This window comes from Cebus imitator, unplaced genomic scaffold (genome assembly GCF_001604975.1).
Source record: "Cebus imitator isolate Cc_AM_T3 unplaced genomic scaffold, Cebus_imitator-1.0 Scaffold36, whole genome shotgun sequence".
Taxonomy (NCBI): domain Eukaryota; kingdom Metazoa; phylum Chordata; class Mammalia; order Primates; family Cebidae; genus Cebus; species Cebus imitator.
Window position 1 is genome coordinate 983,464 of NW_016107351.1, and position 17,986 is coordinate 1,001,449.

General features: G+C 54.0%; 1 protein-coding gene and 1 pseudogene across 4 annotated transcripts in view; one reads left to right on the forward strand and one right to left on the reverse strand.

Moving 5' to 3' along the window:
• Window positions 1-8,602: 8,602 nt before the first annotated feature.
• Window positions 8,603-17,986, forward strand: part of CSNK1D (casein kinase 1 delta) — a 40,793-nt gene continuing 31,409 nt past the window's right edge. For 3 of the 4 annotated variants that reach the window (XM_017524748.2, XM_017524750.2, XM_017524749.2), the window contains exon 1: window positions 17,334-17,766. In XM_017524748.2, coding sequence (XP_017380237.1) covers window positions 17,691-17,766 — 76 coding nt within the window. In that variant the 5' untranslated portion in view covers window positions 17,334-17,690. Of the gene's footprint in view, window positions 8,626-17,333; window positions 17,767-17,986 lie in introns of those variants that run through there. The other variant, XM_037737151.1, reaches the window with a different exon arrangement.
• Window positions 12,620-13,485, reverse strand: LOC108301623 (annotated as a pseudogene).

Here is a 17,986-nt window from a genome sequence, read left to right on the forward strand (position 1 = left end):
CAAAAAAAAAAAAAAAAAAAGAAGAGATCTGGATAGCCATGTAAGGTGTAGGTAGTAGGGCACTCTTGTTAACATCTGACACTGGTTCGGTGTTTGTTATGTAATCAATGAGCTAATATTGACACATTGTTATTGAGAAAGGCCCGCATTTAGTTTCTATCACCTTGGTTTCACCAGCTGTCCTTTTCCTATCCCAGGAGCCCATCCTGGACCCCACACTCAGTCCTCGGGTCTCAGGCTCCTCCCGGCTTCCCCCATGTTTGATGACCTTGGCGGTTTTGAGGAGTGCTGGCCAGGTGTTTTGGAGGGTGTCCCTCTGTTGAGATTGGTCTGATATATTTCTCTTGGTTAGACATGGGATATGGGTTTTGGGAGAAAGACTGCAGGGTTGAAGTCCCCTCCTCATCCCAGCCTATCAAGGGCACCCACTCTCCACCTGCCAGGTCATGGGTGGGGCTGGCCTGGGCCACCTGGCTGACTCGGAGTCAGTCAGGTTTCTCCACGGCAAAGTCCCCCTGCCCACACGGTGACCTTGGTAGGGAAGTCACTATTTGCAGCCCCTAAAGAAGGTGTGGGGGGTTAGGCTCCCCCTCCCTAGGGTAGAGTGTCTACGTGAATTACTTGGAATTCCTTTGTGAGAGATTCTTCTCTTCTCCACACTTACTTACTTACTCAGTCATTTCCTTATGTCGGTATGGACTTGTGGAGATTTATGCTGTGAGTGATGAGCCAACACGGTGCTGGTTTTGTTTTTTGACCAGTTTTTCACCTTCTAGCTGTATTACCAGGGCTGCCACAACTAAATGCCACAGCCGGGCGGCTTAAACAACAGGTGTTTCTCTTCTCGCAGTTACGGAGCCTGGAAGTCTGAGATCAGGCTGCCAGCAGGGTAGGTTCCTCCTGAGGCCTCTCTGTGGCTTTCCGAAGGTGCCCTCTCCCTGCGTCCTTGCGTGGCCTCTCCTCTGTGTGCTCACTCCTGGCGTTTCTTCCTCTTCTTAGAAAGACAGCCATCTTGTCCAGGTGCGGTGGTTCACGCCTGTAATCCCACACTTTGGGAGGCCAAAGTGGGAGGATCCCTTGAACCCAGGAGTTCAAGACCAGCCGGGGCAATATAGTGAGACCCCTGCCTCTACTAAAAAAAAAAAAAAAAAAAAAACCCCCCCCCCCACAAAAAAAAAAAAAAAAAAAAAAGACACCAACCAATCTGATCAGATCAGGGCCCCCCCCCCCCATGACCTCATTGAAGCTTAATCATTTCCTCAAAGGCTCTGTCTCCAAATGTAGTCACATCAGGGGGTAGGGCTTCAACTTGTGATTTCCGGGCAAAGAAATTCAGTCCATAACACGAGCACTGCAAGATGCTCCAGGATCATCTTGTATATTTGCTGTTCCAGTCCTAGGATCAGCCATTTAGCCAAGTAGCTGTGGTTCTTTTCACTGGAGAATGGTCTTGGAGACCAAGATCTGATGGTTAAGGGTGCTTATTGCTGCTTGGATGTCCTTGCTTCTCAGCTGACAGAACAAAGAGATAGATGTGTGTATACAAAGCTTTGTATGTACTCATCTATTTGTACACGTATCCAGAGTAGCTATATGAAGCATGAGATGATACTAATGTCTCTGATTCTAATCTGTTACCACATGAATCATTCTGGCCTTTTGTCTTGTTTATCTGTAATCTCTCATTCCGGTTGTGAGAAACCTGACCTCTACCGCCCACCATCCACCTACCCAATTGTTCACTTCCAGAGTATATGTATAGTGCTTTCAGAATTATTAGCTGGTATCCCCGTGGGAAATGCCTTTATCAACTAGAGAACAGTGTTGACATCCTCTGTCTTGAGTGCTGCAGACTCCACCCATGTCCAAAGTTACTGAGGTCACCACCCTTCATTGAGGCTGTTAAATGCATTTGTAATGCAGTTACAGTCTCTTGTCACCGTCTGAATTCCATCTGGGATCCTCCATCTCCCAAGTGGTTAAATTTGCATACAGTAATGCCAATTCTCTCTCCTGTACAGTCTATGGATTTTGACGTGTAGTTTTGTGTATTCCGCATTATACAGAATACTACACTATCACATAGAATTGTTTCACTGTCCTAAAATCCTTTGTGTTCCATCTGTTCACCCCTCTCCTTTTTTTTTTTTTTTTTTTTTTTTTTTTTTGAGACAAGGTCTCACTCTGTCACCCAGGCCGGAGTGCAGTGGTGCAGTCTCAGCCGACTGCAACCTCCACCTCCCAGGTTCAAGCGATTCTCTTGCCTCAGCCTCCCAAGTACCTGGGATTACAGGTGTCTGCCACCATGCCCGGCTAATTTTTTTGTATTTTTTGGTAGAGACGGGTTTCACCATGTTGGCCAGGCTGGTCTCCTGACCTCAAGTGATTCATCCGCCTCGATCTCCCACAGTGCTGGGATGACAGGTGTGAGCCACCGCACGCAGCCGTCTCTCCTCTTGAGCTGAAAACCACTGATCTTTCTACCGTCTCCATAATTTTGCCCTTCTCAGAGCATCATGTAAGGGAACCACACAGTACGCAGCCTTTGTCCGCCAGCTTCTTTCACCCTCATTCACCGTAAGCTTCTCCATTATATACGTGGTGGTTGTGGACATGAATGTCTAACCTGTACCATTGAAAAATATGTCTATTGTGCTAAGAGCTTTTTAATCATAAAGTAGGTGAAATCAATTATGTTTCACCTAATAGTTTTCTTTGCCTGAGCTAGTCATGGTTTTTCTTCTGTAGCATGTTAACAGAACAAATTGCACTGATATTGTCTGATAGTAAACTAGAGAAACCCAGACCATGAGGTCCAGCTAGCTAATATTTCATTTCAAATGTTTTCTTTTTTCTTTTTTTTTAGAGATAGGATCTCACTCTGTCACCAGGCACGCAGGCTGGAGTACAGTGGTACAGTCACAGCTCAGTGCAGCCTCAAACTCCTAGGCTCAAGTGATCCTCCTGAAATCAGCAACCCGAGTAGCTAGGACTGCAGGTGCACACCACCACGTCAGCTAATTTTTAAATTTTTTTGTGGCAACAAAGTCTATGTTTTGCCCAGAATTTTTAATTTTTTTTTTTTAGTAGCGACAGAGCCTCACCATGTGCTCCACGCTGGTCTTGAACTCCTGGGCTCAAGTGATCCGCCACTTTAAGCCTCGCAAAGTGCTGGGATTACAGGCATGAGCCACTTCACCTGGCCCCTAATATTTTATTTTGTATTTTTTGCACCTAAAATCTAGAGTGAAACAGGTGTCTCGTGTCCTGCGTTTGTCTGTGCTCGTTGGTTTGGCGTTGCTGTCGCCCTAGCCTCACAAAGTGGGCTGGACACATCCCACTCTTCACTTTCTGGAACATTTTGTACAAGACAGGAATTAACTGGCTGCAGAGGCTGGGTGGAACGCACTCGTGCAGCAGCCTAGGCTCGCGCTGGGTGGGGGGGTGGCCAACAAGCACTTCCAGTCTACTCTGTTTTTTTGTTTCCTTTTGTTTTGTTTTTCTCATTTTATACTTTTCTAGGAGTTAGGCAACTTCATGTCTGTTTCAGTGTTACTGGTTTGTGTTTCTAATTCTGCTACTTAAAACTCTGCTTCACTTTCTTTCTTGTGTTTTGTTTGCAGTCCTGCATTTTCCTTTCTTCACTCCTGCAGAGTGCTTTCACGGGGTCGTTCCTCCCATGCCCCAGCGTTTGCAGGGTTTTTTCGTGAGACAGAGTCTCACTCTGTTGCCCAGGCTGGAGTGCAGTGGTGTAATCTCTGCTCACTGCAACCTCTGCCCCCTGGGTTTAAGCAATTATCCTGCCTCATCCTCCCAAGTAGCTAGAACTACAGGCCCAGCTAATTTTTGTATTTTCAGTAGAGACGGGGTTTCACCATTTTGGCCAGGCTAGTCTCAAACTCATGACCTCAGGTGATCCGCCCTCATCAGCCTCCTGAAATGCTGGGATTACAGGCATGACTGCCATGTCCAGCCTCTTATGGGTTTAAAAAACCCAGCTTTGGGGTTTTTACTCCTCATTCTTCCCCTTCTCTCTCTTCCCTTCCTCCCTGACTGCTTTCTGCCCTTTTAATCTTCTTCTCTTTGTTCCTTTGGGTCTGCTTTTCCTCTGAGTTGCCTGCCTTGGGTGGATGCTTCAGTGCTGCATTGGAGCAGACAGAGCTGCCTTCCCTGCCTCCCATACCTCGATATTCATCACGCCCTAACAGCCGTGCAGCTGTGCCTCCTCAAGCATCCCATGTCCCACATCCCACGCTGTGCTGGGCCCTCACAGCACCTCCTCTGCCCACCCCCCAACTTCCAAGCATGTGCCCGGAGCTGTGTTTCAGAGGTCCCGAATCTTGCCTTAATTTGACCCAGAATGCCCTCAGCCTTCACCAACCACTGGGACATGCCTCCCAGTGGCCTCACCAGGGAACATGCTGGGGACCGGCCAGGGCTGCCCCTCTGTTATCTTGTCACTGACCTCTGCCAGCTAAGTTGAGTGGGATGTCCTGCCTGGAGGAAGTGGCCCGCATGACACCCTGGGGAGGAGGTACTGGGGAAGTCCCCATGGCTGCTGATGCACTGGGTGGCCCCTGCAGAGGCGGTACTCACCTGGGGCAGGTGGGAGGCCTCAGCAGCTGATGTTTCATTGCCCAGTCACCCCGCACAGCTGTCATAGTGACATGCAGAGATGAGGGAGGGCAAGGGCGTCTGGGCGCAGATGCGCCCCAGCCAGCCGGGATGGTTCGTGGGGCACTGGAGGACACACAGGCTGGGCCTCTCTGCTGGCTCTGTGCAGCCACAAGAAAGGAACGAGACCTCTGGGAGCTGGGAACAGGCATGACCCTTCCAGTTTTGCCCTGACCAGCCAGGACTCATTGGTTGGGGCGGGGATGGGAGGCAGCAGCCCCAGCCCCAATGGGGACCCCTCCAACTTCCTGCAGGCCGGGCCAGGGCCACATTCACGGCAGTCCTGTGAGTATCACCCCACCACCTGCCCATACCTCCAGTGGCAGAGGCAGCTGAGGAACAGCTTGCTGCCACCTGGGTGAGGCAGGTACCACCTGGGTACCAGGCCTCACTCCTCCCCTGGCTCTGGAGGAAAGGGTGCCATCCTGCTGGGAGCTGCTGTCCAAGTCACAAATGAGGGCGGCGGCAAGGACATGTCATTCCTCCTGCGTGGAGCGCCAGCTTCTCGGCCATTGCAGAGAGGGCACTGATGGTGCCCTGTGTGCCCAGCCCTGGGCAGGGACGGGGGAACAGGGAACAGGCCCTCAGTCACTGCCGGTCTCCTGGAGAAGCTGACTAGGGGCTACATGATTTGCCCAGGGCCGCCAAGCTAAGGAGGCACAGGCCCCAGGGCCAAGGGAGGGTGCTCCTGAGCCAGGGTTGCAGGGCTGGGTCTGGGAACCCTGGGAAACCTCTGGACACAAATACTGGGCAGCACCCAGCCCAGCAGCCCATCACCTCATGGGCAAGGTGGGGGAAGATCTGAGGGTCCAGGTACGGGATGGGGCAGTCCACCCCCAACATGTTCCTGGCTCAGAACTCAAAATGCCTGATGGGAACCAACTCCGTCAGGGCTGTGTGGCCCTGCCATGCAATGACCACAGACATGGGCTCGCCTTAGCCTTACCCAGGGCCAGGGCAGCAGAGCCCCGCCTCCCACTTGGCTTCTTCAGGGCTCACACACCCTCACCTGACCAGGTAAACTAGCCATGGCAGGAGCCACGTGCATGGAAAGCTCTCCTTCATAGCCAGCTGTTACCCTGGATGCTGGCAGGGGCACAAATCAGGGCTGGGTCTGGGCCAGGGGGCAGGGGGCAGAGAATTCAGGGCCAGGCCATTCTCTCCCGGCAGCTACATCCCCTCTGGGGAGTGAAATCACCTCTGGTCCAGACCACTGGTGTCCAGCAGGCCTGACCACTCCTGGTGTCACTGAGCACTTGAAATGTGGCTTAGGAGCCTGAGGAACTGCTTTTTGCTTTCATTGAATTAATTTAAATAGCCACATGTGGCTAGCTGCCGCGTTGCACAGGGCACCTCCAGGGCAGCCTCACTGCAGTCCCAGGCTTCATGGCAGCCTCATCTGTGCCTGAGTCGTGGGAGGTGGGACATGAACTCACTTCCATTCCTTCCTGGTGTGGGCTGGGCATTGCTCGCCTCTGCCCAGTTAGTCACCAGGGCTGGCAAGGAGCCCCAGGAACCTGAGGGTTGCTTTCCTCAGCTCTACTCATGCCTCCATCTAACCTGAACCCTGGGTGACCCCAGAGCTTCCTGGAGTTACCCTTAGCCAGCGGGTGGGTGATAGCTTTGCCAGACACACACGTACTCACACGTGTGTACATGCACGTGCACTCACACACATGCCTACATGTGACACACGGAGACATGCATAAACATGCACAGAGACACATGTACACAGACAGACACATGGACACATGCACACGTAGACATGCGTGCACACATGCACACACATGGAGACATGCACACAGACATGCACACACGCACACACACATGCACACATGGAGACAGACGCATGCACACACGCATGCATGGAGACATGCACACACGCTGACACATGGACATGAGCAGACACATGCACGCACACACACATGCACGCTTGTATGCACACACACACGTACACATGCACACACATGCAGGCACACATACTGCCCCTAGCTCCTGGAGTACCCTCTCCCAGGTCCCACCTGGGAACCTCCGTGCTGGCATCCTTTATTGGGCTGAGGTCCCCCACTCCGGAAGCTACCGGAAGCTGCAAACCTCAGTTCCCCTGTGTGCAGTTGGCAGTGGCCTTCACCTGTGCAGTGCTGGCTTGTCCATCTTCATCCCCAGGCTCAGGGATGGGGTGAGAGTGATGCCTTCCGGAAGCTGCAGGCGGCTCCCGAGGGGAGGGCGGGAGGCGAGGGCCTCTAACCCAGGAAGGAATTTGCTCAGGGCTCAGGGCTGCTCCATGGGTTTTGGCTGTTTTGTTTCTGGTTGGTTTTTCTGGTGTGTGTGTGGGTGTGTGTGTGTGTGTGTTGAGACAGTCTGGCTCTGTGCTCTGTCAGTGGCATGAACTCCGCTCAAGGCGACCTCTGCCTCCCGGGTTCAAGCAATCCTCATGCCTCACCCTCCCAAGTAGCTGGGACTGCAGGCGTGAGCCACTGTGCCCAGCCTCTTGTTTTGTTGTTTTTGAGACAGGGTCTTGTTCTGTGGCCCAGGCTGGAGTGCAGTGATGCAACCTCAGCTCCAACTCCAGGGCTCAAGTGATTCTTCCACCTCAGCCTCCACAGTAGCTGGTACCCACCTGAGCCTCCAGAGTAGCTGGTACCACAGCTGCACACACCACGCCACGCTGGGCTAAGTTTTATGTTTTTTGTGGAGATGGGGTTTTGCTGTGTTGCCCAGGCTGGTCTCAAACTCCTGTAGTCAAGCCATCCTCCTGCCTGAGCCTCACGAGTAGGTGGAACTACAGGCGTGAGCCACCACACCCGGCTAGTTTTTTTTTTTTTTTTTTTTTTTTTGAGGCAGAGTCTCTCTGTCGCCCAGGCTGGAGTACAATGGTGAGATCTTGGCTCACTGCAACCTCCACCTCCCAGGCTTAAGCGATTCTCTTGCCTCAGCCTCCCACATGGGAGCCGCTATGCCTGGGTAATTTTTTTGTGTTTTTAGTAGAGACAGGGTTTCGCCATATTGACCAGGCCAATCTCAAACTCCCAACCTCAGATCATCCACCTGCCTCAGCCTCACAAAGTGTTGGGATTACAGGCCTGAGCCACCGTGCCCAGCCTAATTTTTTATTTTTTGTAGAGACAAGGTCTCACTAGTTGCTCGGGCTGGGTTTTTTGGGTTTTTTTTGTTTTGTTTTTAATGTAGGTAAAATTCACCATTTTAACCATTTAAAAGTATACAATTCAGTGAATTTTAGTGCATTTGTAATGTTATGTAACCCTCACCCCTGTCTAGTTCTGAAATGTTTTCATCATCCCCATTAGCAGTCACTCCCCACAGTCCACCCAGCCACTGATGACCACCATTCCACCGGCTCTGTCTATGAATCTGCCTATTTTGGACATTCCCCATGTAAATGAATCATACAGTACGTGGTCTTTGAAGACTTGTTTCTGCTGCTGAGTATCAGGTGTTTTCAAGTTTCATCTGTTTTGTAACAGCACGCCTTAGTGCTTCATTGTTTTTCTTTCAGAGTTTCACTCTGTTGCCCAGGCTGGAGTGCAGTGGTGCGATCTCGGCTGACTGCAACCTTCACTCCCAGGTTCAAGCGATTCTCCTGCCTCAGCCTCCTGAGTAGCTGGGATTACAGGCACGTGCCACCATGCCTGGCTAATTTTTGTAATTTTAGTGGAGACAGGGTTTCACCATGTTGGCCAGGATGGTCTCGAACTCCTGACCTTGAGTGATTTACCCACCTCAGCCTCCCAAAGTGCTGGGAGTGCAGGCGTGAGCCACTGCACCTAGCCTTCATTTGGTTTTTGTTGTTGTTGTCTGTTTGTTTTGTTGTTTTTTAAACATTGTCTCTCCAGGCTGGAGTGCAGTGATAGGATCACGGCCACTGAAGCCTTGACCTCCTGGGCTCAAGCAATCCTCCTGCCTCAACCTCTCAAGTGGCTGGGACTGCAGGTACGCACCACAATGCCTGGCTAATTGTATTTTTTGTAGAAATGGGGATTCGTCATGCTGCCCGGGCTGGTCTCGAACTCCTGAGCTCAAGTGATCTGCCTCAGCCTCCCAAAGTGGTGGAATTACAGGCATGAGCCACCACACCCAACCTTTTTTTTTTTAATTACTTTTTTGAGACAGGATCTGGCTCTGTCACCCAGGCTGGAGTGCAGTGGTGTGATCATGGTTCACTGAAGCCTTGACCTCCGAGGCTCAAACGATCCTCCTGCCTCAGCCTCCCTAGTGGCTGGCTGGGACTCCCTTCATTCTTTTTTTTGATGGGAGTCTTGCTCTGTTGCCCAGGCTGGAGTGCAGTGGTGCCATCTTGGCTCACTATAACCTCCGCCTCCCAGGTTCAAGCAATTCTCCTGCCTCAGCCTCCCATGTAGCTGGGACCACAGGCGTGTGCCACCATGTCCCAGCCTAATTGTTGTATTCTTAGTAGAGACAGGGTTTCACCATGTTGGCCAGGCTGGTCTTGAAGTCCTGACCTCAGGTGATCCACCTGCCTCAGTCTCCCAAAGTGCTGGGATGACAGGTGTGAGCCACCACGCCCGGTGTCATTCTTTTTTATGACTGCATAATATTTCATTATGTGAATATAGCACAATTTGTTCATCTGTTCATCAGTTTTGGGCATTTTGGTTGTTCCCATTTTTGATTACTATGAATAGCGCAACTGTGAATATTTGTGTATGAGTTTCTGTGTGGATAGATGTTTTCAGTTCTCTTGGGGTGGAGCCTGGGCGTGGAATTGCTGGGTATGTGGTAAGTCTATGTTTAACCTTTTGAGGAAGTGCCATTTTACACTCCCGTAGGCAAAGCACATAGATGCAGATTCATGGCTGCCTTTAGGCAGGATGGTGCCTGGGCAGGATTTGAACTCTGAAACACCTCTCTGGCTGCGATGGGGACAGTGGCCTGGAAGGGAGTGAGAGTGCTTTTCAGGGACAGGGGAGGGAGCTCTGAGGACCAGACGAGGAGGCTCAACTTCTTGCTCACAGCAATGGGCAGCCACAGAAGGTTCTGGAGAGCTCTCACATCACATGACTGTGTAAATGAGTGTCAGACCCGGCAGCAGGAGCTTCAGAGCCGGGTCGAGCCCCAGTTTGTGGCGGTGCTGAAAGGTGACCTCCTGCTGTAGGACCTGGAGGGCCCTCAGGCCTCATTACCCCAGGAGCTGGACTTTGGCCTTTGGGACAACTGACCTGATGGTTTCCAGGTGGCCTGTGACAAAGTCAAGGTTGGTTTTCATCAGCCAAGGGCTGTTTGCTCCTCTAGTAGCCAGCGCTTGAATGTGGACGCCTGGAAGGTGCTGGGCTGTGGGTCCAGGGGTGTCTTGCTCAGGCGGGCAGCAAGAAGCCTTCACATACTGCAGGGCTCGGAAGCAGAAACCGGGAGCTAGTCCCACGGAAGTCAGCTAGACAGCACGTGGCTCAGACACCAAGCAGGGGTGGGTACAGCGGGGCCCCGTGGGAAAGCACGTGGAGCACGTGGAAGGCTGGGTGTCGGGTGCCAGTCATCTGGACATCAGCCTGATCCCTCATTCTTCCCGTAGCCTGGACCATGGGCTGCAGGTGTAGAAGGTCAGGGGCTGTCTGTGCCCTCCACCCCTTCCTCTTCTGAGCCCTCCACCCCTTCCTCTTCTGAGCCCTCAGCCGTCTGGGCCAGGTGGGAGGCTGGGGCTGAAATACCAAAAGTGGGCCTTAATTACCCCAACAGGACATGAATTTTAGTAACTGAAGTGACCAGGAACCTGTGGCTGCCTCGGGAGGGGCTCCCCAGGCTGTTTGAGCACCACGGTGTTGTGCGGGGGACAGCGCAGCTGCTTCCTGGCCTGGCCTGGGCCTGGGCCTGTTCCTGCTAAACTCTCCTTCTGTGCTTGCAGGTTTGATCGAGTTCCTACTGCCCTCCTCCTGCCCTAGTGTCCACCTGGCTCCCTGGGAAGTCCCTGAGCCTTTTCATTCCTTAATTGAGCCTGTCAGGTGGTCTTTGTTCCAAAGTCGTTCACAAACAACGTTTCCCCACCAAGTGGCTCTACTCCTTACCTCTCCACCCCAAGATGAAATCTGTAAAAGACATTGATCTCTGTTTCTCCCCTCTTGCCACATCTCTCTTTTTTCTAAAGTTTTGCCATCTGTGTAGTTTCTCGTAAAAAAAAAAAAATTTTTTTTGAGACAAGGTCTTGCTATGTTGCCCAGGCTGGTCTCAAACTCCTGCCTTTGCCTTCCAAAGTGCTGGGATTACAGGCCTGAGCCATTGTATCCAGCCTTCCCCACTTCTGATGAGAGCTTTGAGATTTCACTCGCCACTGCTCCCTGCCCCCAGCTTCCAGGTTTTAGTGCCAGCCCATGGATGAGTTCCTTCAGCAGCACTTCCTATGTCGAAAATCTGTCTAACACTTTCCCCAGTTCCAGAGAGCTGATCATCATTTACTCTCCACCATATTTTAGCAAGCATGCAGGTGCACACACACACATACACATATATGTGTGTGCACACAGGTGAACATACGTTACACGATGTGTGCACCAGTGTGGTGCATGTGCATGAATGCACATACACACATGCCGCTTACACTTGTGCGAGCACATGCAGACACGTGCATGTCCATTCCGAACATGGCGTCCACACACACACCATACACACTTGTGCACGCAGGTGTGCGCACACACCAGCTCACACACAGAGGGTGCTGCTCGACCTGGCGCCCCTCCCCTTCACCTCCCTGTCTGAGTTCGGGGTTCTGTCTCATTCGCTGTTCACTAGGAGGCCTTCCTGGCTCCTGGCTGGGCCCAGGGTGTCAGACTCTGAATCCTCCTACACCCCCAGATGCCCTTCCTCGCCCTCCCAGGCAGAGGGTGTCTGTGCCAGGCAGAGGAGTCCTGGGAGCCATCTCAGCTGTCTGAAGATGTTTCTGCAGGCTTCCAGCTGTGTATAAGCCGCCTATCTCAGTCTGTTGATGCTGCTGCAACAGAACGTCGTGGACTAGGTATTTGTAAAGAATAAATTTATTTCTCACAGTTCTGGGGGCTGGGAAGTCCGAGATCAAGGCGGTGGCAGGTTCAGTGTCTGGTCAGGGCCTGGTGTCTCCTCCCGACAGCTTGTTACTGCATCCTCCAGAGGGGAGGAACGTGGTACCCTCACACAGCAGAGAGACAAAGGGGAAAAGGGATCAAACCCCCTTCATCAAGCCCTTTCACAAGGGACTGAGCCATTCACTAGGGCAGGGCCTCACAATCGGAACCTCTCCCTAAAGCTCCCCCAATCCCTACCCCATTGCACTACGGAGGTCAGTTTCTAACACAAGCTTTTGGGAGGATGCAGGCAGGTGACAGCGGAGCCCCATGATGGTCCGATTCTTTCCCTTTGGTTTTTGGGGGGTTTTGATGTTGTTGAGATGGAGTCTTGCTCTTGTTGCCTGGGCTGGAGTGAGTGACACAGTCTGGGCTCACTGCAACCCCCGCCTCCTGAGTTCAAGCGATTCTCCTGCCTCAGCCTCCTGAGTAGCTGGGATTACAGGCACGCGCCACCATGCCCAGCTAATTTTTTGTAGTTTTAGTAGAGACGGGGTTTCACCATGTTGCCCAGGATGGTCTCGATCTCTTAACCTCGTGATCCACCCACCTCGGCTTCCCAAAGTGCTGGGATTACAGGCGTGAGCCACTGCGCCCGGCCCGTGTTTTCACTCTTACTAGTTCCAGCAAGAGCTGCTTTTAAAAAGGCCTGCATGGCCAGACGTAGTGGCTCATGCCTGTATTCCCAGCACTTTAGGAGGCCGAGGCGGGTGGATCACAAGGTCAGGAGTTTGAGACCAGCTTGACCAACATGGTGAAAACCCCCCTCTACTAAAAATACAAAAATTAGCTGGGGGGGGGTGGTGTGCACCTGTAATCCCAGCTACACAGGAGGCTGAGGCAGGAGAATCACTTGAACCAGGGAGGTGGAGGTTGCAGTGAGCCAAGATCAGGCCACGGATCGAGACTCTGTGCTAAAGGAAACAAGGCCTGCATTTCCGCACTTCCGTGCCCCTCCGGCTTCCTCTCCAACACGGTCTCCACACACGCTGGCTCCCCTTCACCTTCTGCCGTGTGCGGAAGCCCCCAAGGGTCTCACCAGAGGCAGGTGCCCGATTGTGACTTTTGAGATCTCAGCATCGTGAGCTGTGTTTGGCCATGGTTGCATTGCTATAAAAAAAACACTTAGGACTGAGCAATTTTATTTATTTTTACAAACGAGGCAATTTATTAACCCAGCATGGTTCTAATGCTTCTTGTTGGCAGCTGCCACCTGTCCGGCGATTCCATCCAGATCTCTCTGTCCCTGAGGTGTTAGTTTGCGGCCCCCATCTTGGTCCTTTTCCACCATTTTCAGCCCCTCCAGGGCTTGGAGGACCCGGTGGGCCAGACTCTTGCAGCCTCTGCTGAAGTGGCTGGGCATGACGCCATTTCTCTGACATCCCCCATAGATCGTGGTCATGGGGCCAACCCCAGCACCACCCGGAGGTACAGGTGCCGTGCTGTGGAAGCAGCTCGCGTGTAGAACCAGTTCTTATCCAGGGAGCAAGCTCTCTGTGCTTGGCTAGCTTGACGGTCGGTGTCCACCCATTCAGGGACTTTCAGCTTCCTGGACCTTTTGAGAAGGGCTGCCAGAGCTGTGATGAACTCCTGCCGGTTCATGTCTTTTACAGCAACGCCAGGCATCATGCGCCTCCACGCTGCCAGCCAGGGTAAAGGGCAAGGACTGGGCCATCTTAAAAGCAAAGAGGGTCGGGCACGGTGGCTCACACCTGTGATTCCAGAACTTCGGGAGGCCAAGACGGATGAATCCCTTGAGCTCAGGAGTTTGAAACTAGTCAGGGCAACATAGTGAGGCCCTATCTCTACAAAAAATACAAAAAAATTAGCCCATCGTGGTGGCACACACCTGTAGTCCCAGCTACTTAGAGGGTGAGGTGGGAGGATCACCTGAGCCCAGGAGGCAGAGGTCACAGTGAGCCGAGATCACACCACTGCACTCCAGCCTGGGTGACAGAGCGGAAACCCTGTGTCAAAATAAATAAATAAGTTAGAAAAAGAGGTTTACTTGGCTTATGGTTCTGCAGGCTTTACAGGAAGCATGGTTCTGGCATCTGCCCGGCTTCTCGGGAGGCCTCCAGAAGCTTCCGATCATGGCAGAAGGCAATGGGGGAGCTGGTACATTATGTGGGCAGAGCAGGAGCAAGAGAGAGCGAGAGAGAGAGAGACGCCCCACACCAGACCCTGGGAGAACTATCTCAAGGACAGCACCAAGGGGTGGTGCTCAGCATTCATGGGAAATCCACCCCCATGATCCAGTCACCCCTCACCCCACCTCCAACCTTGGGGTTTACAATTCAACATGGGGTATAGAGGGGACACATACACAAACTACATCATGATTCTTGGCAAATTGCCCAGCCTCAGGTATTTCATGATAGCAACACTAAATGAGCTAAGACACTGTGGTGTTGGAGTTCTGTCAGTATAGGGCCGTCGAGGCCCCACAGGGTCGCGGGGTGTCCCTTATGCTGTGCTGAGGTGCAAGATCCAAGAGGTAAAGAGACAGGACACTGAAAAACTGGTGAAGAGCATCTGGACTTGGGGGGGCCACACCACCTGTGAGTGGAGCTCAGCAGCAGCCCCCAAATGCCCCAGAGCATCTGTATTTATTAGGTACAAGCAGGGGGCAGGGTTGTGCGTGAGGTCATCATCTATAGGCTTAGTAATAGGGCATATGTAATCACGTGAGTCACAAGTGAGGGTGCCACCCCATTACGTCACCTAGGCAGACAGGTGGGCTGTGTGCAGTAGGGGGCTGTGCCGTGTGCAGTAGTAGAGGGTCGTGTACCACCCCCATTAGGTCACCGAGGCAAGGAGATGGGCTGTGTGCAACAGGTGTCGCGTGCAACACTTCTTATCTGGGGGCTGGAGACTTCAAAGGATTTCTAATAGAAGGACACTGTAAGCCAATGCAGTGGGAGCTGACAGACTTGTGTTCTTCTCTAAGATATTTATGGGAGGATGATTTGACTCTAGCACAGAAGTGAGAAAAGACTGACAGGGTGCACAGCCACCGTGACTGGTCACACCAGAGGGGTTCCTCTCCCTCGGTTATTTCCAGGATCTCAGGCCTGAGGCCGACTTTCCACAGGAACTGGATGCGAGGTGCTACAGCTCCTCTATCAGGAGGAGAAGCTCCTGTTCCAAGCCTGCCATACGGCGTATGCCCTTTCAGGCAGGGACGCCACCGCCGGGGTCTCTGGTTCTCGTCCTGGTCTGGCTGTTTTCCCATGTGCTGCTTCTGTTCTGTGACTGCTCTGGGCATTCCTCCTTCTACAGACTACTACATGGTTCTATGGAAGGATTCTATAAATCAGCACTGAATGTGTCCGTACAGCTCCAACTACAATACCTAGATGATTATATAGAAAGATTATACAGAACTAAGTATGCTAGATGTAAGTATTAGGTATGATTATATAAGCTAGGTACACGTAAGCAGTAAGTTATACTTCAGGCACTAATTCTATAAACTAATATGTGATGATATATGCAGGATTATATAAAGGAAACAGCTGAGCAATAACACTATAAACTAAGATATTCTTCAGGCACTGTTGTGCCTGGGGTCTGGATAGTTCTCCTTCCTCGGTGCCCATGGTGGGTGTTACCCACATATCAGGAGGGGCCAGGGTGTGGGCCTTCCCTCATATGTCCTGCCGGGAGCTCAGGGGGCCTCCCAGTCTGCAGGTCAGGACGTCCTTCTACTCTGAGAGATGTCCTAGTATCATCAAACCACCCCTCAGAGCACGCCTGGAGACTTCGCCTCACACGCCTGTTCCCCGAGGTCACCAGCCCGCATCCCTCCCTGGTCACTGCATCCGTGCAAGCGTCTCCTCTGTGACGCAGGCTGCTCCTCAGCAATGACTGTCCTTGGCTTCAGCCCCTGCTGAGTTTTCTAGCTCAGAACCTGGGCTCTGGCTGCAGGATGTCCTGTCTGTGTCTTCTTGGAAGGGGTGGTGTCATTCGCTGGGCTCCACACCTGCTTCGTCCTCCTCTCTCTGTCTCAGGGGCTCCAGGGCACCACTGTCCTCTTCCTTTGTCAGTTTGTTGGGGCTGGGGCTGGTGGTGGGGGAGCCACAGTGATCAGCCTGCCTCAGCTCACCCAGCCCTACATTCCCAGGGCTACCATCCCCACCACACCACAGCCCTGTCCATGTGCACAGCTTTTAGAGTCAAGACACAAACACACAAAAGCCAGGCAGATGGGCACAGTACCTGCTGCAGCTGCATGAAGCTTGGGGCACCATGGATGAGAAGAGCTACAAATGTTGGGGCCATCAGAACCCAGGGCGACCAGCCGAGGGGAGGAGCAGCTGACAGGTGGGCAGGTGCCCCTGGTCAGCCAGGGCAGGACTCCCCAGGAGGAAGGATCTCAAGGACCACAGTCACCTGCGGGTGAGCTGGGCTCTGTTCATCAACAGAAAAACCGTGAGTGATTCTGCCAACAAGGTCATTTTTACCAGTCTGGCGCACCCCCACCCCCCGCCTGCTTCTGTAACTCAGAACCTGGGCGGCTCCGACTGCCTGTCCCTCGTTAGTGACCGATGGTGTCTGGCTGACTGCATCATCCTGTCCCAGGCCCTGCTCTGTAACTTCAGGAATGGACACCTGCCTCCCCGACCTGACCTCCAACTGCACCACGGGAGCTGAGAGGTGGAGAGGAAAGACGGGGATGGAGACTGGTGGGTGCCACTGCCAGGCCCTTCGGGGGCTGCTTTCCTCTTCTGCAGTGACCCAGATGCTGGCTGAGGCTTCTGTCTCACTTAGGCCGTGGTGCCCACACCAGAGCCCTGGAATGCTAATGCCCGCATTCACCTGTATCACCTTCTTGAGTTTCAGCAAGGATGGGACAGGTCGAGACAGGTGGAAATGGGACCACGGGGACTGGTTCTTCATGGTCCCCATGCACCGCAGCCTGGGGGGCTTCTCTGGAGGGCTTTCTTCCCAGTGATGGGAATCAAAGGACCAACCTTTGAAGCTGACCATCAGCCTGAACGTGCACATCCTTGTTTTCTTTTGCAAGGAGGAATATTCAGATCCAACATAGATAAGAATGTTGATTTGGTCTCCAGGCAGCAGGGACTGCAGGGAGGCAGGTGGTCTGGCCTCATTTTGTGAAAGGTGGTGGCCTCGCCCTCAAACTTCAGGCCGGGCATCAGGACCTCCCAGGGTGCCAGCCTCTCTGTCTCTGGCCTCAGGTGTCAGGAGGCAAAGCCGCAGACGCTGACGTCCTGGGATGCCCCACGCCCGCCCGGGAACTGGCAGCCCAGTGAGAAGGTCTCACCTGTGTCCCCTGGGCCGGGCCTCAGCTACCTGTTCCCTCCTGCCAAGGGCACCGCCCGTCGCCAGGAACTCACCTGGCTCTCCGAAATCTCGGGGGACACACGAAAAGCCCCAGCGAGAGCGGTGGGAGCCTGCACGTGCAAGGGGCTGGCGGCCCGAGGTCCCGGGGTAACGGGCGGGCAGAGGGGCTGGGGCCCCGTGAGACGGTTCAGGGTCGGGAGGAGGCTGGGAGCGCTCGCCCCGCCCCCCGAGCACTGCGGCCCCGCCCCCGAGGGCCCGGCCCCGCCCCCGAGCACTGCGGCCCCGCCCCGCCGGAGGGGGTTGCTAGGGGAAGTGACGTCACAGCGCCATGGCGGCGGCTCCTTTAGGCAGCTGAAGGGGGATTTAGGCCCGGAAGATCCGAGTCCATCCGCGGCAGGGAGAGGGCAAGCGGGGCAGGCAGGGGCCGGAGCAGCGGCGGCGGCGCTTGGACTGTCCCATCCGCCCCGTATTGAAGCGCTGGGAGCGGCGGGGCAACGGGAAGGCGATGGTGAAAGCGGGGCCGTGAGGGGGGCGGAGCCGGCAGCCGGACCCGCAGTAGCGGCAGCAGCGGCGCCGCCTCCCGGAGCTCAGACCCAGGAAGCGGCCGGCAGGACAGGAGCGAACCGGACCGCCGCCGCCATGGAGCTGAGAGTCGGGAACAGGTACCGGCTGGGCCGCAAGATCGGCAGCGGCTCCTTCGGAGACATCTATCTCGGTGAGGCCCCGCCGCCCCCGCGGCCACCGACACCAGGCGCGACCGCGGAAGGAAGTGGCGGCCCCCGCGGGGTCTGCGCCCGAGCCGCCGCCGCCGGGTCGTCGCCAGAGCCCAACGGCCACCAGACCAGCGCGGCCGGGGCGGGGAGGGCAGTGGAGTGGACGTGGGGGAGGGGCAGGGCCGCGGGTGGGGGCGCGGGGCCGCGGGTGGGGGCGGGGAG